The sequence below is a fragment of the Lates calcarifer genome, linkage group LG10 (assembly GCF_001640805.2).
Source record: "Lates calcarifer isolate ASB-BC8 linkage group LG10, TLL_Latcal_v3, whole genome shotgun sequence".
Lineage (NCBI taxonomy): Eukaryota > Metazoa > Chordata > Actinopteri > Centropomidae > Lates > Lates calcarifer.
In genome coordinates, this window is record NC_066842.1 from 7290981 (window position 1) to 7314608 (window position 23628).

Below are 23628 nucleotides of genomic sequence, written 5' to 3' on the forward strand. Positions count from 1 at the left end.
GAAATCAAACCCAGGGTGTGTTTTGTTCCCTGCCTCCTCCTTTCCTTCATAACCCAGAAACAGATTTTCTTAGGAACCTTGTCCAGGAAAACAGTGTCCCATCAGGAAGTACATTTTAATGCCACTTCCATTAATGCCCAAAACACATCTGTTAACTCTGCTCTGCCCAGCAAAGCTCCTATCAACAACTCATCAACAGCCAGTAAGAAATTTTGTTGTAAGCAATTAGATTATATAGCCAACCAAACTTAACTGAATCTGTATGTCATAGTTGTAATTAATAACATTAATAAAGGCTGTACTCCACTGAAATGAGCTACGTTCAGGGTCCTGATTTCGCATTTGCTAGTGGACACGACGAAATACAAACGGGACGAGCACCCACAGTGATGTGTGATATGTCTCCACCTGTGCGGCATTTAATGTCTTTACAGTGACTTGAAGAAGTAACTGTTACTGAATTAGTATTATATCCGTATGTATCAGTCGGAGTTTTTGTATTTAATAGTTAGAAAGCCTTTGAACATACCTTGTAGTGAGAAATACATTCAACGGACTCCGTGTGCTCCGTTAGGTGATACTTTGGTCCATTTCTTGGTTAAGTAGCATGAGTAATTCAGTAGGAAAAAAAGAACAAAAAACGCAACATAAGACTGACAATAATGAATATATTTACGCAGAGCGACGAGAACACAAACTTCCTCTGTATTAATTCATAAACAACCGGCAAACATTTGTGCCTTTTGTTTGTTTTTTGACTTGTTACCATTAAACAGCGCGCCTTTAAGACGAAGCCACGTGACCTGGTCAGCGAGACGTCAGACCCGGAAGTGAAGCGTCTGTCATTGCAGTGTTTTCTTGGATGGTTTGTTTTTCAGTAGAAATGGATGATGTTTTTGGCTGTTACTGTATCGCCAATTGGACTATGAAATGTCTCACTTGTCCTCAGCGGGAAAAGAAGCAATCCACTTTCCTCTCGTGTACAGGAAACTACAGCAACTGCCACCGAGCCTAAGTTAAAGTAACGCCACGAACTTGTAGTGAAATAGGCTCCTGTAGCTTTTTAAATGTAGCATAAATCCAGGTAGACGCTTTTTAGGTGGAATCCCCACCATAAAGCCGTGCATGTTTACATGGAGATCACACAGTTACACAGTGAGTTTGGAGTTATCCTGTTCTGACGATTTTTGGATTCTGTAGTACAAGACAGGCACATGTGGACCAATTCACCTCCTGGAGTTAGCAGCCGTTTTACACGATGACCATGATGGCATTTGGAGCAAGGGCAGTTATTCTCAACCTGAGATACACTTTGAGTAAAGCAGGCTCCTTTGCCAGAGTCAGACTCACTCAGAACTCCAGGGCATGTTTTGGTAAAAGAGGGCAGTTTTTAAACCAGATACCTAAGGTTACATTGCTATGTTGGGGTGCAGTGAATGCAACATCGTGTGCAGTCAGGTGCCAGGAAGCCACTCTACCATCCCAGAGAGCTGAGAAAAAGTCTGTAGCCAAAGTGCAAGTGCACAAAGTTATATTTTTAATTCGCCTCAGCTTCCGTGCATTGATCCTGATCCTCAAATTTGCCCCCCTGCTCCTCCTCTCCCCCTTGGCTCTGGTGTCCAGTCGCTGGGCATCTCGCTGGTTGGATGCTTTGCTGTGGGTAACTGAGACCTCAGGTCCTACCTTCATCAAGCTGGGGCAGTGGGCCAGCACCAGACGGGACATCTTCTCTCAGGAGTTTTGTGAACGCTTCTCCAGGCTCCATGTCAAGGTGCGCCCTCACTCCTGGGCCCACACTAAGCAGTGTCTCCAGAGGGCCTTTGGAGAAGGCTGGAGGAGGGTTTTAATCTTTGAGAGCAAAGAGCCAGTTGGCTCCGGATGTGTGGCCCAGGTGTATAGGGGTTGGGCTAAGGCAGACCACGTGGAAGATCCAGCCTTCCAGTCGCTGGTGGAGGAGATGGAGAGAGAAGACTTGCTGGAGGCCTGGGAGATCCCTGGTTTTAGAGGAGTGGTCAGCTCCCTCCGGCAGCTCTTGAGGGGGAGTAGGGAAGAGGAGGGCTACGAGGAGAGAGGTCACCCAGTTGGTCAGCATGAGGAGAGCAGCACAGAGAAGGCAGCATCTGATACCTGTGGCTATCAAGGTTAGTCTGACTCATCCCTCCAAATCTCACACTGCCTCCATGAATTGTATGCTAAGTAGAGCATGCTGTATGCTGTGTGTCTTTCCATATCCTGCGGCACATGTTTCTTAATTGTTTCTGGCTTATTCAAGGTGGTGCATCCAGGCATCAGGAGGCAGGTGGAGATAGACCTGTTGCTGATGAAAACAGGCACTTGGCTTCTGCACTGCCTCCCTGGACTTAAATGGCTCAGTCTGTATGAGATAGTAGAGGAGTTTGAGAAGCTCATGACCAAACAGGTAGGAAAGTTTAAGGAAAGCCCTACATTTAAAATGACACAGAATTTTCAAAAGTTGCTTTACTTTTCTTATTAAATTACTGATAGGAACTGACTCTTCTTTTTGTGATCAGTAAATACAGCTCTATGTTTGTTTGCATGTCTTCAGAGTGTAGAAGCTAAAAGAAGCTGGAGGAGTCTAATCATTTCAGTAACCTGACTAAACTTTTATTTCAGATTGACCTCCGTTTTGAGGCCAGGAACATCGAGCGTTTCCGGGACAATTTCCGCGATGTGGATTATGTCAAGTTCCCAACTCCCTTGCGACCATTTGTCACCAGGACAATTTTAGTGGAAACTTTTGAAGTGAGCACAGAAGTATTTAAAATCTATGGAAAATGCTGACTGAATGATTGAGTGATAAACTCAGCTTCAAATGTACAGTGCTATTAAGCCACACATCAGAATATAAAATGCTTCTTTAGCAAACTCAACCTGTGTGACATTATTTTTGGGAAATATTCAATTATTCTGGTTGAAGTAATAACTTTTTCATTCCTCATAAATGAGGCCAACATTCTTGCAATTGATAATCAGCCCTTTTCTTGCAGGAGAGTGAGCCCATTTCAAACTACCTGAGCTCCAAGATGCCTCAAGAGGTGAAGCAGAGAATCGCCAGGATGGGTGTAGACACCCTGCTGAAAATGGTAAGATATACAATTAGATGTATTTTTCCCCCTTCTTAATATCTGGAACATTTCCTAGTTGTCTTACGTATCCATCTGCATTCCAGGTCTTTGTGGACAACTTCGTCCACGGGGACCTTCATCCTGGGAACATTCTGGTCCAGTGTCGGGGGCCTCCAGCTGGTTCCAGTGACAGTTCTGGTATTGCGGGGGAGCCCCAGGGTAAGACCACCCTCACTGACTTGTGGGACACGGTGGTTGTCAGTGTCAGGCCAGAACCGTGTCCTCTCCAGTTGGTGTTGCTGGACGCCGGCATCGTGGCTCAGCTCAGTGACCATGACCTTGCCAACTTCAAGGCTGTCTTCACAGCTGTGGTGCTGCGCCAGGTAATGAGGGAAAGGGTACATACAGAAGATGAAGTGTCTTTACCGAATTGTGCTGGTAGGATGGCCTAGTGGACAGAAAGACCTTCCTTTGTATTGAGGATATGGAGGTGAACTTACACGAAACTGTTACTGTGTCTATAAGCAATTGTGTAGGTAAATTATCTGGTGACTATATTTTGGGAAAAGTAATGAAACCATATAGGTGTTTTCCAGATGATGAGTATAACTCAGGAAATATGGAAAATTCTCACTTCATAGGAATGCAGCAGAACATATTTTAAAGCTTGTTTTATGAATGATATAGCAATCCATCTTTAACCCTTTAAAATGCCTCTTATATAGAAAACTGGACTAATTGTGCTTGCCACTGTGCCTTTGATTTTTTTCTCTTCAGGGTGAGCGAGTAGCAGAGTTGATTTTGCATCATGCCCGAGCCAGTGAGTGCCAGGACGTGCCACAGTTTAAGAAGGAGATGGCTCAGCTGGTGGACCATGCTCTTAGCAATACCCTCTCTCTGGGAAAGGTACTAACCAAAATTTGTGCTTTCTCATTGTGTCTGGTTTGAGTTCCTGATGCAGGGCCATAAGATGATGGCTACCATGATGGTCATTATTACTATTTTCAACTGAGGACATTAAGAGATCAATTTTCTCCTGATTCATTTTTGTATTGTGCTTGTTGTTCTTGTGAAAATCTGATTGGTCTCTCTCCTCTAAGAGCCACAGTAGCAAATTAACTTGAGTTATTTGTCTATTCAAAATGTCTAATTGGCTGGTGACAAGTGGCCAGTGATTGTAAGGAATATTGATCATTGATTACTATTGATTTTGTTGACTGGGGTTTTTGATGTGTTTATAGATCCAAGTGGGTGACTTGCTCTCCAGAGTCTTTGGTCTGCTCATCAAACACAAGGTAAAATATCAGCAGCTTACATTTATGTATTATATTCAACAAACAGAACCCTGGTTCTTTGTTGCCATGGTCTTAACCAGTTTTTCTCAAATAAAATAGTCTGAAAAGGATTTTTTGTGCACCAGCCCAAAGTTTTGTTTGTTATTGTAAGTTTATGAAAGTATTCGAAATGTTGTACTGAAAGGCCTTTGAATCTGAAATAGGTGGTTGCTAAGGTTATTAACCTTATGAACAATGCTAATAAAGCTCTAGTTTTGTACTGAATTTAAAAGGTCTTTTAACCAGCAACAGACTAAACTTAAGATAGTTAGAAGAAACACAGTTTCATAACTGCATGAACAATGACTTACTGATTATTGTACTGATCATTTCTCTAGGTGAAGCTGGAGAGTAATTTTGCCTCGATTGTGTTTGCCATCATGGTGCTGGAGGGTCTGGGCAGGTCTCTCGATCCGAACTTGGACATCTTGGATTTGGCCAAACCCCTGCTGCTAAAGAACTGTGCCTCGCTGCTCTGATACATATGTATACACACAGCTGAAGCACAACAGATCAAGTATGTTATAGCTGTATACAGAATCAGGTCCAGAGCCACTCTTTAACACATGTAGCACAAAACAGGAGATTGGCCATGTCAGACACATGCTCACCTACTGGAAATACTCTGGTTTAGAGGAGGGGGGGGTGCCTGGGTAGAGAGTCATCAACATGCCCACTTGCTCACTGTGAATTCAGTGACAATGATTTGCTCTATTCACACATCAGCTGGCAGGGTAAAGTCTGTTTAATGTCCAGTCCAACTGATTTGGACATTTGCATTCTCACATCCAGCTCCTCAGGGTAATTTCTAGATAAGTTCAGGGTTGCAGTGTATGTGTGAAGTCACTATATCTGTGCTTGATCTGTTGTCTGTGTAGGTGCACACACAGCTGTGCTGTATTCACATTGTAAATCTAAAGGTACAATACATGTGTACATCCTCCTATGCCATGATGAAGGGTGGTCCTCAAGGTTGCAATGCAAGATTCCACTCTGGATCAAAGATCAGTGTCTCATCACTACATTTCATCAGTTCTGATGCCATAAATACCTCACTGAATTTTACATAGGTGGAGATCTCCACTTTCATCATTCTTGATTTATCATCTACTGTCTGGTCGAATTACGAACATTTCACACCCTGAAATCCACTTGAAGGCACCTCTAACAGAGTCTAATGAATAAGAGCGTGTATGCTTTCCATGAAACACCACTTGTAGTTTATTGAGTGCTAATGGATGAGTCAGACACATCAGCAGACACACAGATCACAATCAGAGACCATTTGTAGTGATATAAGGTATAAAACAAAATACTGCAAAATCCCTAGTTGATACTTAAAAGCATATTTTAACTTTTTAATGACTAATATTGATCTCAGGATGTCTTTTATCACTCCATCTTTTATTGCATCTTAGATAATGGTGTCTAATGAGCCATATTTGATTTAGTATGAATCACAATGTACTGTAACATTTGTTCTTACACACTACATTGACAGTGTGAAGCTAAATGTACTCACTACTGTACTAACTGACCCATGTCTATTAACTTTCCATCAAAGTAGTGGGAACATGTGTATGAATTATACATATCAATAATAAAGGGAATCTATGCTAACTGATCTTTGTCTTTGCTGCCTTGAGCGACCAGTTGCAAGTTTTCTAACCCTTTTAGTGAGGTCCATTGACGCACCGTAAAAGCAGAAAATTCACTACATCAACATCCATTAATTTACAATTTTATTAAATCTGTCAATGAAAAACACAGACAAGAGACGCGAATCTGTCAATGTCATCAGGAAGAACAGTCAGCATGGCTGAAAGAGTGAGATCAGGAGGTTTTGGTGCAAAATAACTCATTACATACCCTTTATTGCAAAACTGTTGATTTTTTTTTCATCACCATCAAGAGCCCAGACAGAGCAGCACTGTTCAAGTAAGGAGGGAGGGGAGAGGTGACAACTGTGTAAAAAAATCTTTTCAATAATAATAATTATAATTAATAATAATGACAAAAGAAATAAAAACATCTCTAATAGACAAACACAATCACCTCAGTATAAGACGAGATTCTGTCACAGTCACAACAACCAGAGAAAAGTTGTTTTCTTTTTTTCCTCTTTTTATAATGAATTAAATAGTTTTTAAAAATATCTCACCATTTACTTATACTCATCTTTTTTTTTCATTTATTGCGAAAAATAGGCAACTGGACTAATTGTGATGATGCAAGTTTTTGTGTGTCTGTGTGTATGTGTGTGTGTGTGACAGAGAAAAAGAGATTAAGTGGAGAGATATAGTGAAACGTCTTGGAGCGTTGGCACTGAGAGCAGCAGCTGTGTGTGTGTGGCGATGCAGTACTCTCATTCAGCCACCGGGTGGCATGGTTCAGTCTGAACATTCCTCCAGGGCTGGAGCTATGGCGGCCTGCTCCTCCCGCACTGTACCAGAGGAAGTCAAGTTCTGCCAACAACAGCCTCTGTGTTTTTTTTTGTTTTTGTTGTTCTTTTTTTGGAATGATGCTTGTGTGTTGAAACTTTGTCCACGGTCGCTTATCGGCGTTGCCAGATCTCAGTTCTATGTACAAAGGTTTCAAATCCCTGAAGGACATCTACAAAGACAAGTGCAACCTCCATTTGACCATCCCCTTTCTGGAGAAGCTCAGGGATCAAAGGGTCCCTCTATAGGGGAATAAAAGGGGGACTAGTACCAATCAGATCAGGTAAACGTGCCACAGCAGGACTCAACAGAATTGTTCTTGGGAGTAAAAGTCAGGAATGATGACAGAGGACCAAGATTTAGGAATGTCAAAAGGAGCAGGAGTTGTAACACAGTGACCTTCCTCAGAGGGGCACCAAAATATTCTAATATAATTCTTTCTAACAGAATGTCCAAAATAGGTGATGAAACGGGAAAGAAACCAGCGAAATGCACAAATAAAATAATGCATCCATTGTCCATTTGTCATATCCATTCATGCTGATCCATCAGTCTCCCCATGCATTTTAAAAACAGTCTTTAAAGACCAAGTAGTCCTCCTCCATGTTACATGGATTGTATTTTAGTTTAGTTTTTTTTTGTTTGTTTTTCTGTTTTTTTTTTGCTCATCCCGGACTTTTTCTTTCTGTCTCTGTCAGAACTGTCAGTGTGGTGCCCCCTGGAGGACTGGCTGTCCTCCACTTCTCTGTGGTAGCTCCCTGTAGGAGCATGCAGCTCATTTAGGAGGGGAGGAAGTGGGGAACCAAACAGGTAAAGAGGGACTGGATTCATAGAGGAAATCAGGGTGTAAACTTTTAGTCCAATGTGGGTGCATCTTCCACAGTAGGGTGGGGGAGGGAAGGTGGGGCTGCTGGACTAGAAAGAGAGGAAAAGGGGTCTACATAGGCAGATCTTGAGCACAGGCACATACGCTCATTCTCTCACACAATAACACACACACGTTTGTCAGTCTTTGAGGCCCTGGCTATGTAAAGGTCATGGCAGATGGAGCTCTGGGCCGTCAGCACTGCAACGGGGCTTCTCGTTGACTTTTCTTTCACGTCATTGAAAAGATCAGCAGCTGTCAGTGGCCCCATTGACCAGATCCAAACAAGTTAAACTGAGAATTTAGGAGATGGGTAGATAGATGCAAGGGACTGGCTGACATCTTGATGGCAGAAGAGAAGAAGAAAACACATCTCTTTTGGACAGAGCCTGACTTCTCCCTTTTACGGTGTGAGCAGCATCCATCCTCAAATGATCTGATTCTTTTTGGGAGGTGATTAGGAAGACACAGCTACTATGTCACGTTATCTCCTTAAGCTTGTCTTTACATTCCTTTTTGGAAAGATGGGAGGGAGCTGTGTGGGAGTTAAGCCTAGTCAGATAAGCATGTAAGGGTGCATGTTTGGGATAGGGCAGGAAAGATGAAGTCTTTCTCATCCACTCTTGACTGTTTGTCTCCAGCTTCTCTCCATGTTGTTCCAAAGGCTGCCACCAGGGGGTGATGTTTAGGCTAACTGTTGGGGAACAAAGGGAGGAGGACATCTGATCAGAGTTTGTGGCTACGAGTTGAGCCAGGGGTGGTTGAGGCATTCGCCAGCAGAGGCCCTCTTCTCAGGCACCATCTCCAGCATGGGCAGAAGGAAGTGAGTAAAGTGGCCGGCATCTTCGTGCGACCAGCCGTACTTCTCCACCAACACATCAAACAAGGACCACGGCTTCAGCTTAGTGATGTGTCGCAGCTCACCTGCAGGAGGCAACAGCGAGCAGAATCAATGATGGCACAGAAGGATGGATGGAGAGAAGAGAATGGCAATGTTTAAAAGGTTTGGTTCATCCAAATTACAAAGATATGTATTTTCTTACTTAGAAGATAAGGCTGGTGATGATTTTTTTTTTTTTCTCATTGTCAACAAATCCCATTAAAAGACAAAAACCAGCAATGAGGTGATCTTACTGACAAGAATTATCTGTGTAGCCAAAGCCAGATATAGTTTATTCCTCAGAGTGGAATCTAAAGGTATCTAGCCATGCACATAGTTTTAAATGTATTTGCTAAGGCCCTAAGATATTCATCTCTTAGATTTCAGCGTCCACCCCAGTGCAATGGGGGTGAATGGAATTTAGTTTATGGTTCCTACAGTTTTGTAAAATTCTATTTAGAAAATTCATCAACAACATGATTTTCTATCCTTGTTACCATGGGGCCCTTCCACAAAAGCCATAATTCACAAAATACCCGCTCAACAGTTTTCATAGGGACTGTTGTTTTGGCAAATAGTTGTTCTAATGAAAAGAAAAATTCCATTCACTTTCATTTTGTTGGGGTTGTGACAGAAATCCTTGAGGCAAATTTCTCAAAATTTGGCCAAAAATGTCTGTATGGCTGGATCCTGTTAGATTAAGTAAGAAAATATTTGTAATTTGACTGAACTGACGTGCCATTATTCTGCAGAGTCCAATCAATCACTACAGGAACTGATTTCACTAATTAGTTCACCTCTTTCTGCTTACTGCTCAAAGTTGTGCTAATCAGTGAGGAGCTGTAATGATGGGACTGAGAACCTGCAGAGTCTTGGCTGAAAACCACAGAAACAAAAGGACAAGATATGGATAGGAAGAGGCAGAGAAGTGGCAAGGTAATGGAAACAGACAAGAGGAGGAAGGTGTTCATTATTTAAGAGAGCAGGGAAATGATTGGCTGGCAGAACAAGACTGACGGAGAAGAAAAAAGTACGAGAGAATGACTAATGACGGGAGCGATTACGAGTAAAGGTCCAGTTCATGGCTGCCATGGTAACCTATCCTTCCTATGCACTGATTGGGAAGCACAGTATGGGGGAAGAGAAACCATTTATCAAGACTTCCCCCAATACTGTGCTGTACAAGAGACTGATAAGGAAACAGAGCTAAAATGTGTTTTGTTTTTTGCTTTAATGGAGACACTGCTTATGACATCGGTGCATGTTCTGATCTTTGATCTGCATCCTCATAAAAGCTGAGTATATTTCAATTGCTTTCTCTCCGATCAGCGTATCTACATTCACCCCCAAGTTAAATAAAAGTCTGCGTGTGCGCAGGAAACAAGGTAACAAGGCCGCTCGCTTGCACTGCACGGCCGAAGGCAGCATGGCAGACAGGAGAAGCCCAGAGAGACAGAGCGAGAAAGTCAGACCAGATTAACAGAGCGCTAAGAGATAAAAGGGAGAACATTGAGACATCAAGTGCAGGCCCAGACCTCAGATAGAGACAACATCAAAGGCAGAATATTCAGGTCTTATGACACATTATGAAGAATATATGAGCAGAAAGGGAAGGAGATCGAAAGAAAGAGAAGAGAGAATAAATGAGAGAGTGCAAGGGTTATCAGCTGTATCAAACACAGATCCATACACTTACCCGGCTCAAATATGAGCAGAATCAGTGAGGTGTGTGACACACTTAAGACTTTAGATGCAGTAAGGTGAAACCTCACTCTTCTATGTATAAAGATCATTTCTATTGTTATTGCTATTGTTGCCTTCAGAGTAGACTCTTGCTTGTTCTTTGAAGTGTCGACTTTTGCTCACCTGCAAATTGTGAATTATTGATCCCAACTTTGATATGCAATCTGTGGTGACTTTTATTTGTTCTTTTTACTATTATTTCACAAAATTCAACCGCTGTTAAAAATATTATAAGGCTAAACATCTGGCATCTATTGTTTGTTCAACTAAAAGCTGGTTTGCTCAGGTCTTTATTAAGATTATTAAGAACTTACTTTTTATACTTAGATGAAAAGTTATTTTATTCTTATGTCTCTGATTGTAGTAAATTAACTGGACTGTTTTGCTTCAGTCCAGTTCTAGATGATTAAGACAATCACAACAGAGTATATGAATGTCAATGTTGTAGAGATGGGTGACAAAAATTACATGTGAAATAATTAAACTGATGGTCAAAGCAACTAACTGTGTACCGGTTATTCGTGTTTTGTGAATTGTGTGTTTGGTTACTTCAGTTCAGACCTGTGTTTTCTGCCGTACTTTTATTTATTTGTGTTTGTTTATTGTGACATGGCCATCTTTTTTGACCCAATTCTGTCAGTCCAAGAAATTTATCATAACATTATCATGACATCATATACTAATCAAAGTCAATAAACTATAACAATGGATAATTGCCCAGCCATACAATTTATTATTCATTTTTGCAGTGATTGGCAACTTACCTGAAATCAAAATCTTAACTGCCTTGATGCAGAATGTTTGAAGTACTGCAAATGATACTACACAACAAATGCTAATTCATCCAGGCCTTGAGACTACTATAAAGTTCTACAGCTATTCCTACGGGGATAAAGACCTACCCTACACCTAACCAACCATTAGCCACAGAGTCGTTTACCTTTCTTGGAGAAAAACTCTCGGCTGTACTTCCCGGCAGCGACCACTTTGCGTGGGACCTTCCCAAGGAGCTCCATGATCAGAGCGATGTGGTCTGCCCACCACCACATACATCACAGAGGGAACAGGCACGGTTCAGCATTACAGCATGCACACACACATCAACACGACAGGCTGTATGGGACTGAAACACACTACTGCCTCAGGGCACTGCATGGACAAACTAAGGACTTATGTGACACCTTTAAGTGGTGAGGATTTGTTCCTGCCGTTTTCAGTCACAATTTCAATCAGTGCATCCAAATTTAAAAATTATACAGATATATCAATTGTGTTTTACTGTCCATTTTTGTCCATCTAAGACATCTGTGTGTCTCAGTCCCACCAGCTCTCTGTCCAGCGCTACCTCTTCTGTTGAAGAACTCCCGGGAATATTTTCCGGAGAGTGCAAAGTGCCTCGGAATACAGCCCAGCAGCTCTATGATGTGGGCTATGTGGTCTACGGAGGAGAGAGGGAGGTGGGAGGAAGGAAGGGAGGAGAGAGGGGAGGAAAAAGGAAAAAGGATGCCAAAGAAAGGAGAGAAGGGGGAAGGAAATGCAGACAAAGAAAGACAGAGAAAGAAAGGGTAAGGGCAAGGAAGAGAGGAATTAATTGAAAGAGGAGAGATGAAAGTAAAATGTGAAGAAATTGTAAAGGAAAATAGAGAGAGGGGAGGGAAGTGACAGGTTGAGAAAAGGGGGGAAAGGAAGGAAAAAAAGAGACAGTCACAGACAGTAAAGGAGAAAAATCCATGTTAGTGAGCTGTGCCCCCACAGCAGAGGTGATGAAATGAAATGTTCAGTCTTGGAATAAAAGTAACATGCATTCAGATGCAGAACTGAATGAACTGGAACCCGGAGCTACATTTTCAATTTGGCCTCAATGGCGGGAGATCAAAGGTGTCTCTCTGTGAATCAGGATGTCATGACAAAACTGACACCGGCTTATTGCCTGTGCAAAACATGCAAAATGAGGTTAACTGTGTGTCACATGCGATGAGAAAAATAACACCATGAGCTGGCTGAGATCAAAGATTAGTGGGGATGAAGAGACTGAGGAATTAAGTGAAGATGAGGGTGCACACTTTGGAAATGTGAGTATTTTTGAGTAAGGCTAATGACTGGAGTCTACATGCAAATGTAGGGACTGTAATACTTGATAGAGTAAAATATGACCAGAATATAGATACACATATACTCACAGGATAATTGGCTAATGTTGCTCTTAAGCCTATTTCAATAAATGTAATAATTTGCTGGAAACTAAGAATCTGTTACACTGCAGAAGTCAAGATATTGAGCACAGTAACAGGAATTGTGTGAGCTCTCAGTGTATCTATAACATTTGCGCAATTCAGGTTTAAGTACACAGTAGGATGAAAATGAGTGGAGGCATAACAGCAGAATTAAAGGACAGGATTTACAGTTGACAGTGGATAGGAGGATTTGGGGAGAGGGATGGCTAATTTAAACTAAGGTCCCTTCACTTTATTTTTATCCATTTAAAACACAATTAGTTTTGATCTATTACAGTTTGTCCATTGTTCAGATACACTGTTAAAGACAACAGCCCCACTTGTGAGAGGAGATGACACACTTGAAAAACAACAAATTAATTCTTGAAATTGTGTTGTGTTCTCAAAATCTCCTGATTCAAAAATCACATACTGGTGTCATGTGGTATTAGAGTCCCTGGTGCAATCTATACTCAGTGCCTGTCCTTGTGTTAAAAGGCAAAAAGCTTAAAATTAAAAGTTAAGCAAATGCATTTTAAGTTGTGATAAATGCATCACTGCATGTGTGATGTTAGAGCACCGTTATCAGCAATGTATCTTAAAAATGGAGAAAATCTGCAGAGGTTAAATTGGACAAAAACACAAATTTCCATATGAGAATACATCAAATCAATGAATATATCCAATTAGTTTTAAATTTCATCAAACATTTAGGACACTTTGCTTATGGATTTCTATTGTATGTTGAACATTTTCCTTCACTACTAGATATTTTTCATCTTTAAGTCAACATCCCAAATACAGATCAAGCCTATAGTTTTCTGTTTCTTTTGTATGTGTATGTCATAAAGATTAAATACTCACCCTCATCACGGGAGTAGTCCTCTCCAGAGTGGGGCTCAAACAGATAATCTCCAGTAGCCAGCTCAAATGCCTGCAAGAGAAACAATAAAGTACTTGAGTCTATACTGAGTGTGTATAATAAATAAATGAATAGGTGGTGTATTGTATATACAGCCTGTATATATTCTCCTCACCATGCAGGCAGTACTCCAGATATCTGCAGGAGTGCTGTAACCGGCTCCTATCAGGACTTCAATGGAACGATACTGTCTCGTCTGGATGTCCTCTGTAAAGTGCTTGTGCTGGAGAGGAGAGGAGAGCTTACTGTAAGCTTGTATATTTCTTACTAAAAAATGTAAAAAAAAAATGCTTAAAACCAAGTAATGTCAAAATCCAGATAATGTGTCTTACCACCCAGCAGGCATTTCCAAGATCAGCGATTTTGACTCGAATAGAGTCTGCATTGCGAGGGTCTAATGGGTTGATCAGGAGGTCTGCAGCTCTGGCCCTGACTGGAAGGGAACAGAATGGGAGAGCACAGGATTAATACATAGGGTAAGCAGAAAAAGGAAGAGTTTACACATTCTAATCTACTAATAGACTTACTAGAATAGCTTTATCAACAAGGAATCCAAACAAGAGAAATTTAGTCTTAAACTCTCCGGTCATCGTATTACATGAGAACCCAGTATTAAACAGGAAAACAGATTTAACATAGATAACCTGGTTGAGAAAATTTGTTTATAAAAGGAGGTACATCTTTTTACTTGATGTATAATTATCTAACAACGTGCTGCTTGTGATCTTAGAAATGACCCTAGAGCTACAAAGTTAATGATAATAAAATAAACGGTGTGTGTGGATGAGTAATATCGGTGGTGGTGAGTCATTAATAAAACCCAGGGTAGAGATTTGGACACTAAAACGTAATAATGAGCAACTGGGTTATCTTATCAGACAACTATAATGTGTAAGATGCAAGAAGAACATCAAAACATAACAATGATTATTCATGCTCTGCTGATCCGTTACCTCACCTAAAATCTGAATCACCTCTTATTATTATTATGCTTTTTTGCCCCATTCAAGTTAAACTCTCATTTACATTTAAATGATTAAATGATTAAAATTTCATTTTCAATAGAGAGCTTGGAAAAGATAGCAGCATAAACCCAGCAGCATTGAATCGTTTGTTGATGAAATATGAAAATAAGCTGACTAATACAGATGAAAAGAACTGACGCTCTATACTGTGGGCTGATTGAGACTATATTTTAAAAAATATATTTTGTGTAAATCTGTAAATCTTTTAACACAATATATTATTCACACTTAAATGCTTCACAAAGTTTGTAAATCTATAATCATGTGCGAATATAATCACTTTGTGTGTGTTAAGCATAATAATAATGATGATAACCTTTTCTTAACAAAGTTATAAAATACATTACAGAAAAAAATGAAACAAAAACAAAACAAGTAAAAACATGCACAGGGATCATAACATGCCAGTGAATTAAATGAAGTTAAATAAAAATATAAAATATAATGCTATAGTTTAAGGGTAGGATGATAAAACCCAGCAACATATTAATCCAAGTAGTCCAGTGTATATAACCATGTCTCACCTTTTGGTGTATCTCCCGTGCTTGAGGATGACACAGTGCGACTGCGGTCAGCTGTGGGGCTGTTAGGTGATGGCCCTGCTCCGATGTCTGCCGTCCCGACCGATATGGGGTTTCCTGGCTCAGGATCCAGGGGCAAGTCAGGAAAGAGGGGCATCGTGGCCCGATGGCGCTCGCTGGAGCCGTTGGTCAGTCCCGGTTCACCCAGCTCGCCATTATACATCTCATAACCAGAGCTGAGAGAGTTGTCCCTGTCTGTGTAGCTGAGCTCAGACTCCACCAGGGGGCAGAGGAGAGGCTCTGGGGTGGGCGAGGGGGGCGGAGGGGTGCCAGGGTTCGGTTTCAGTCCCTCAGACACCAACAAAACATGACCGTTGGTTTTGGCCGTGTTGGTTTTGTTGTTGTGGGGTTTGATGGGGGGGCTGTTGTCTGTAAGAAGGTCAGCAGTCGTGTCATCATCGTCGTCTTCCTCATCCTCATCCTCATCCTCATCCTCCTCCTCTTCATCCTCCTCCCCCTCCTGCTCCTTTGATTCCTCCTCTTCCACCACTGCCTCCTCCTCTGTTTTGCTCTCACTCTTTGGCTCCTCTGTCTCATTCTCCTCTTTTTCATTCTGTTTATCCTCTTCCTCCTCCTCCTCCTCCTCGTCCTCCTCTTCCTCTTCTTCATCCTCCTCCTCCTCTACCTTCTCGTCCGCCTCCACTTCCTCGTTCTCATCCTCTGTCCCTTTCAATCCCTCCTCCTCCACCTGCCCCTCTTCCCCCTCCTGTTCCTCTACCTCTGCTTGTGTCAGATCTCCGTTGCCTTCCTCTGTGGCGGGGGGAATGGGGGCATCTTTTTCAGCGACAGGCGTGGGCTCCTCGTCATCTTCCACCTCCTCATCGGGGTTGTCATCGGTGATGTGGGGTACATCGCTCTGCTCCTGGGGAGGTGCTGCGCCTAACATGGAGAGAGAAAAGAAGAAACAGTTAAGAGAGGAAGTGAGTGGGAAGGTATAAGCGCAATCAAAGACAGTGTAGGCAGAGAAGAAAACAGCATGAAAAGACAATAAAGACGGGAGAGAAGGAGGCAAAAGAGCAAATACGAGATTGAAAGAGACAGAAGGTGGAGAGACAGAGGGTGGAGGAGGGAGACGGAGAGACACTGTGTTGTGCTGTTTTTTTTGGTTTTTTTTGTGAATCAGCTTAGCCTCCCATACACAGTGGGTCTAGTGTGGGCTGAGTGGTTGGAGCCAATCCACCTCCTATTCATTCACAGACAAACCTGCGTACACATATTCACACTGACTCGTGCTGCAGATCTGTCAAAGCCACTGCTTAAATAAAAAAAAGGTAATCTTTCTGATTGATGACAACCTACATATGGTAAAAAGTACAAGCTAACCTAAATATGTTGCTCGCTCTCCATCACAGAGGATTTCACTTGAGTTGAAAGCTGTAGCCAACATGCTGTGAGGACACGTCATCAGACTGAGCCAATGTTTCCTTTACCTTAAATCAAACTGTATGCATAAGAAAGTACTGTACACCACACTGTTTAAATTAATAATAAATGCCTCAGTGTCAAGAGGAACTAAAAAGAACAAACTAGAGACTGTCAGTGAATGCAAAGTACAATATTCTCAGATTCCTATGAGGAGACATGAGTTAAGGATAGGATTCACCTATCTTACCATTTTTCAACTGAAGCTTCCAGCAGACAAGATTTTAAAGTTTCAAAATGTCAGTCTGATAATGTCCCTGAATTGCCAACAGTTCTCACTTAAAATGAGACAAAATGGCAGAAGTTCAGAGAAAAGTTCAGTCCAGTTCTGCTGAGCAAATCAGTGGTGGGTGAGGTGGTGACTCAGAGGTCTGAGGCAAAGCCGTGAGCAGGCAATGAAGGCAAATTCACTGCAAATGGCAGTTTTAGTTTTCTTTGCACACAGCCTTTCTCACCGGGATTTAGACCAAAGAACAAATAGAACGTGATGATAAGAAAACAATTATATGCAAAGGCAAATAATAATTCAGTCTTAGTGTCTTCAGTCAATAATCTACATAGGCATGTATGTAATTTCAATCATGCTCTGGAACAGTGTTTCCCAATCTAGGTGTCTGGATTATTAAATGATTAAAGGAGTAAACTAAAAATCTAATTTCAGGCACAAAAAGTTTTTGCTTTTCTAAATCTTTTTTTCATTTGAATACTTTTCTCTAGCATGATCAATCGTCCGACAATCGGACTGAATTGACATTTTATTTTCACATCATTGTTGTTTGGAACTGGGGGAAACTGAGACGTGGAGAGTGACTCAGAGGTCTAAAACCAGGCTATGTTGTTCTTCCTCAGTCCTCTAAAATCAAAGAAAACCACTCACAATAATGTCATAATCTGAAATGAGGGGGCACTGGTAGACTCTATATATATATATCTATACACATAAATCCACTATCAAATCACCTGCATCATACTATATATTGTCTTACCACGCCCCACCTTAGAATGACATGACTTACATGTATGATTAGTCAATCTGATAGGCCTCTCCCTCTCTCCTCCCTCCTCCTCCTCGTCCTCCCCATCCTCCTCATCATCGTCATCCTCGTCGCTCTCTCCAAGTGCCATGCTGGGGCCGAGCGGTGGTGGCGGAGGCTGCAGCGGTGAAGGCAAGTTGTGTTCAAGTGCCCCTTTCTCCCCCACTTCTTTGGCTCTCTCTTCCCTCCTCTCGGCCTCCCTCTCCAGGGCTTCAATCTCCAGCATCCGCCTCTCTAGCAGCTCCGCCTGCCGCTTCTGTTTCTTCTTCAGCTTCTTCTTCTTGTTCTTGGAGATTTTCCCCACCTGAGAGAAACAAAAGCGACAGAGGAGAAAGAGGGAGAGTCACAGAGGGGGCAAAAAGCACATGCATGAATAGGAGGCATTTAAGAAATAAAAAGTTTTGATACTTGAATGGAGGGTTATGATTTATAAGTAATGTCCGCTAACACTTGCATTGTATATGATACAATATTTAGATATATTTATCTAACCCTAACACTACATTTTAAATAGAGTGTATTATTGTTGTCCAATGAAAACCATGCATATCAGAATTTTGAATTTTCCATCTAAACCAAAGGATTAAAGGTTCCTGCATGGCTTTTCTGCCAAACTTAAAGCTGTTTTGGTTATTTTACATGAGAGAGCTCTGCATTTGTTTTTGCTCTTCTTGCTGCTCTGAAGTGGGTGAGAAAGGTGATGCCAATTTCCTCCCTGCACCAATCAGGATTTAGAAACATTTGCATCACCTTCTGCTGAGAGTTGCAAGGCTGTTTGTGTACATTGCCAGACCACCATCAGTCAAATTTGATCAAACCACACCCACACAGTCCTCATGACACAAATTAGCTGAGTGATAAACTCTTAATAAACAGTAACAAAGTGTTTTTATTTGATTATAAATATTAAATGCTAAAGAGAACACCCAATTGGATTATATGACAAATGAATTATTGCAAAGCTGTAAATAGAGCTATATTTCTTAATTTATGGAGGCTTGACATTTTGTAGATCTGGGTTTTCACAGGACCACAACAATATGTTATGTTATAGTTCAGTCTGATAGGGACATGAAAAAACAAACTCTGAATTTCACTGCATGTAATATGGTATTCTTGAAATTCCAAAAAGTACTATTTATTAAAGATTCATAAATAAAATGAGCATCTGTCCATGCTAATAGACAGAGATATTGCTTTTTAATATTGTGGTGCACTATCTTCCCTGGGTCTCTAGCAATTGTGATGATCATCTTGTTTTCCTCTTTTTGTGTTTCTATGTTTGCGTGCATGTTTATGTTTGTGTGTGTGTGCGTTTCTCTCATTTCATACTCACATCTGTTGTACTCACCGGTTTGAGCTGAGGGGCTGTGCTAACTGACAGACAGAAAGAAAAACAGCAACAGTCAGAGGCTTCAAAGTTTCACTAACATCAATCCGTCACACACCCGAGTTCACACTACGTTCAATATCCTACTCCTCTGAAACATAAATCATTAGGTTACGTGTTCACGCTCCCTTTAAAGATTTGATACGTACAGAATCTGTAGGTGAAGTGAGAAAATTGCAAACAAATGAAGAATAAGATCTTTCACACTCCCACTGCCTTCTTTGCTTGTCCCAGATCCATAATATTAATGGTTATTCTGCTTATGTCTGAGAATGTACACAGAACATTTCTACCTGCATCGATAAACCTCACAAGTCTATAAAATTTAAGCCCTGTCAATTTCCAAAACATATTTGAAAACCAAAAATGATCAATCTTTCATATTTAACACAAATAGTCTCTTATTATATATATATATATTTTACATATATATATATATTATAGGATTGACTTTAGTATAATCTCTGCCAGGTTTCCAGTTTAGCAGCTTAACATGTACAATAATATATTAAGCAGCATTTTCTGTTCAAAATATGTTTCCATTGTGTCCTACGTACCTTCAGTCATCTTTGTATTGTCTTCTCAAACGGTACAAGCACACATTAAAAGGCATTTCACAGAAACCAGATGTCTGCACTTATGACTAACTTCCACTAATGACATAACATTTTATTTGTTTTGTCTCTTCAGTCACAGACGGATTCTGTCACCACTGAGACCCTCTGTTTTGACAGTTGATGGTTTTGTGCCTGACTTTAATTATGTGGAAATGTAAGCAGTATAATTGGTTACCCTAAGGCTCAGAAGGACTCCATTGGCTGATGCAAGCAATTGACAGCTCATGGGGGGGTTCACCAAGGGGACAGGGTTCATGTCGAGTTCGTCAAGACTGTTTTTTAAGAACTTCAGCAGGGGAACTTGGCGACAGGAGATAAAAGAGCGAGAAATGTCTGTGTGTAGTAAAAAAGGCAAGCAGCCGAGGAAGCACAAAAGGCTTCTCTGCGAATCCTTTTTCATTTCTGAGCATTTCAATATTAAACATGATCATTTAGAGGAAAATAATATTTATTACATAATTGACTATTCATGATTTATTCAATTTATTAGAAATACAGATTAACAAATCAGGAATACAAGCTGTTAACCTACTACATGTATTATAAGCTTCCCCTTTTACCTAAAATCTAAATTTAGATGAAAAAGCTACACAGCTTGCATTAAGGAAACATACTTTATACTGGGTTTTTGTGGAGCAATGCTGCTGCCAATGTTAGATGTTACTCCAAAAAGTTTCCTGATTTTTCCTTTCAGTTTTACTTAACAGAGTAATACATGATCATTTGGCAGCAAAGTTTGGGCAATAAATTAAATTATCCAAAAAGGGAAACAAGCATGGATTCCAATTGGATGCTGAACCTCAAAAGTCAAAATGACTTCAAAAGTGGGAAAAGGTGGCACATTAACAGAATAAAAATGCCTGCAGAGCATCATATTTTATTAGAATACCATAGCTAAAAGTGTGGAAATGTTTCTTGAGATTGCCTGTCATTCACTTTTTTAGTTTTTTATTTTGTTACCTCCACCCAGATTTTACAGGGAATATTAACCAGACTGTTTTGGATTTTGCTACCTGTGTCCCGGTGTTTCCAGCCTTCATGTTAAGGTAAGATAACCTGCTGTACATTCCTATTTATAGAGTGGTATCAATCTTTTATTCTAACTTCCCACAATGTCAAACTATTCCTTTAGAATATATTAAACATAACTGTTTGTGTGCCTGTACCTGCTGATCCAGACGGTGGTGGGGCTCCAGCTTTCTGCCATTCGGTTGCCTCCATGGCCATGCGCCTAACAAATGCATCATCTACACACATCAGGATGTTCTCTGGCTTTATGTCCGTGTGGATGATTTTACACTTCGTGTGGAGGTAGTCCAGACCCTGCAGGACCTATGAACACATTCAGATAAACAGACACACATTGTATTACTGAAAATCACTCTCACACTTGTTTAATCTTGTACATCCTCAAAATAAAAGGTCTCTTTGTCTGCTCAGATCTTATTCTGTCTCTCTCCCTTTCATTCCTTCTCTCTTTCTCAAAGCCAAATTAGCCATTCTTCTGATGCTTGTCATTTTCTGAGGGCAGAGAGGAGAGGCTGTTGATGTTTTTGTTTCACTGTTCCTCTCATTTGTTTCTGTCCAGAGGCTTTGAGATCGCAGCGAAAAACACTCTCATTTAATTTCTACTCATATCTTCAGCTCAGCTTTTGAGAAGTGAGAGACCTGGCAGTGGCTGAATTGGCTCTACAGCTTCACATGCTCATCAGGTGGCTGAGGGGAAAATGCCTGGAAGACCTGTGTCTTAGGATGGCAATTTTACTGAAGTGTGAAGTGCACAATACCATACACTGTATTAGAAGGTCTGAGTACTGGGTGAGCTTTTTGCTTTCTTAAGTTTATCCCCTAGTCTGTGCATATCATATTTATTTATCCACTTTCTTCTTTCTCTCTTATTTGGACATGGAAACTGAATAACCTCCTCTTAACCTCCTACCCTCCAAGGAATTATAGATAGAAATACTTGACATCTCAGTACTACAGTGCACATGCATGTTTCATGATATACAAACCTACTTTTTGTCTAATTCTCAGATGCTGTTAGAAGATTAAAGTTCCACTGCTTCTGCTTCTCAATACTCCTAAGTACATAGGTGTAGCTGGCTTTTTTGCCAAATGATCTGCCATATTACTTCCTGTTTAAACTGTTATTACATTAGGATAGAGACAGTCACACCTTTGTCTTCCTGTAAAGCTTTTTGTAACTTCTTTTTCAAAAGGAGCCATACAATGAAAGTTTGTTTGCCTGCCATATACTGAAGTGACTCAGCCTTTACAGGCTTGACATGACAAGTACAGTAGTCAGTGAAGCTGAAGTTGCTGGTATCTGATGCTATATTATTCTGTGTAAAATAGACTGAGTTAAAACTTTATTAATCTAGTTTGTTGGCTATGCACAATGACTGAATCTTTAGATGTCACTGTGGACAACCCATGGATTTTCTTAGTATTACTGTGTTATTTTATCTTGTGTGTCCTTGAAGAATGTTTTTTTAATTACTCTTTTAATTGAATGCCTTTCACTTTGACAATAATATGATGAAAAGCCAGGCACTCTAAGTAAAGATGTAGTATAGATGTTTTCATATGCTAATATGTACAAGAAGCATTTCAAATTAAATTGTTCTTAGATGTATGAACTCCAAGTTCGAACATGCATTTATGATTCCTGTACATGCAATGGTGAGATCTGAATCCAGTGTAGATTGTTAAGGTGTTCATACTGTATTTAATGCAGGTTTAAAACTTTTTTGGCCCTTTAACTATCTTACACTCTTATACTCATTTTTGTTTGCAATTTTGAAAGTTTAAATGTTTGTCTAAATGTTTTTTTTTTCCCACGTATTTGACTTCATTCATTTATCATCATTATAATCATTGCATTCTTTACATTTAAAAATGTTGTTCTTAATGAGCATGAAACATCAGTTTGTGAGAAGAATTGGGACTCACCATGGAGTTTCTCTCCATGGTGAAACTATAATATCTGTAGCTACTATATAGCATCTAGTTGCAATTGTTTGCAATGTAAGTCTCTTAATGGATAAATGAGGTTAGAGCATATCAGTAGTAAAATATCATCATTAAATAAGGACACAGCTCCATTCAGGACAAATATGTAATAAACATGTCACCTTGTCTGACCTCTAATGCACCACCACCGCTTATGGAAGTCTGTGTGATTTTACAAATACTTGACTGCAGTGGTCAGATGCATAATTTATCCAGATTTCGTGGAAATTATATTATGCCGTCTATAAATACATTAGATTTTTTTGTGTGTGTGTGTGTGTGTGTGTGTGCGCACGCGTGCACGCGTGCCCTTACCTGTCGGATAATGCTCTTGACACATGGCAGCGGCAGACCTTGGTAGTTGGATTTAATAATCCACTTCAGCAGGTGGTGACCCAGCACCTCAAACACCATACACACATCTGGGATGGAGAGTCAAGGACTCACATTATCATATATCTGTCAGTCAAACACACACCACCACACACACACACCATTTGATCAGGATACGAATGCCATTGACTCCAGAGATCTTGAAGTCATCTATCAGCTGGACTACCATGTCTTTGTTGGGGTCACTGGGGTCGCTCTCTCGCACCTGAGAGTGAAGAAGAGGTCAATGAGATGAAGCAAACATGACAAAGAGGAGAGGACAGGGAACAAGGAAGAGAGAGCTGAGAAAAGGATGAGGAGATGAAGATGCTGAAAAATTGATTCTAAGAGGACTGTCCTCTGCACCCACCATGCAAGATAAATGACCAGTGTATCTTTAGTGCGTCTTGTTAACAGAGAGGCGAACAGAGAGAGATGCGCGGTGCGAAGAGGGGAGGAGGGATGCAAAAATGAAAGCAAGAGGGAGAGCAAAAGGAAAGAAAGAGAGAAGGAAGGAACAGAAATACAGGAAAAGGAAAAAAGTGAGAAAAATGAAGAAGAGCAAATGAAAAGAATATGTCAAAGTAATCAGATTCTCACACATCGCAGCAGTTTGATCTCATCCAGGGCCGTCTCTGTGTAATGCTGGGCGCTCTTCACCACCTTCATCGCCACAAAGTTCTTCACT

At 40.7% G+C, this 23628-nt stretch overlaps 3 protein-coding genes across 7 annotated transcripts in view; 1 reads left to right on the forward strand and 2 right to left on the reverse strand.

Moving 5' to 3' along the window:
• The window catches only part of si:dkey-82f1.1 (DENN domain-containing protein 2A), a 34645-nt gene extending 33910 nt beyond the window's left edge, over positions 1-735 (reverse strand). The window contains exon 1 of the mRNA XM_051073207.1: positions 530-735. The gene's annotated coding sequence lies outside the window, so the exon portion shown is untranslated. The remainder of the gene's footprint in view (positions 1-529) is intronic.
• A 77-nt stretch (positions 736-812) lies between these two features.
• On the forward strand, positions 813-6044 carry adck2 (aarF domain containing kinase 2). Its single transcript, XM_018675965.2, is given in 9 exon segments — positions 813-2113; positions 2115-2141; positions 2273-2419; positions 2635-2763; positions 3009-3104; positions 3191-3469; positions 3864-3992; positions 4328-4381; positions 4759-6044. Coding segments are annotated over 9 exon segments (1857 nt in total). The 5' UTR covers positions 813-1258; the 3' UTR covers positions 4900-6044.
• Positions 6045-6145: 101 nt separating this feature from the next.
• The window catches only part of srpk2 (SRSF protein kinase 2), a 60992-nt gene continuing 43509 nt past the window's right edge, over positions 6146-23628 (reverse strand). For 2 of the 5 annotated variants that reach the window (XM_051073208.1, XM_051073210.1), the window contains 12 exons: positions 23541-23628; positions 23079-23166; positions 22884-22990; positions 20720-20885; positions 18883-18923; positions 17529-17850; positions 15034-15969; positions 13817-13917; positions 13600-13707; positions 13427-13496; positions 11290-11382; positions 6146-8650 (listed from right to left, as the gene is read on the reverse strand). In XM_051073208.1, coding sequence (XP_050929165.1) covers positions 8466-8650; positions 11290-11382; positions 13427-13496; positions 13600-13707; positions 13817-13917; positions 15034-15969; positions 17529-17850; positions 18883-18923; positions 20720-20885; positions 22884-22990; positions 23079-23166; positions 23541-23628 — 2305 coding nt within the window. In that variant the 3' untranslated portion in view covers positions 6146-8465. Of the gene's footprint in view, positions 8651-11289; positions 11383-11694; positions 11788-13426; positions 13497-13599; positions 13708-13816; positions 13918-15033; positions 15970-17528; positions 17851-18882; positions 18924-20719; positions 20886-22883; positions 22991-23078; positions 23167-23540 lie in introns of all 5 variants that reach the window. The other 3 variants (XM_051073209.1, XM_051073211.1, XM_018675960.2) reach the window with 3 other exon arrangements.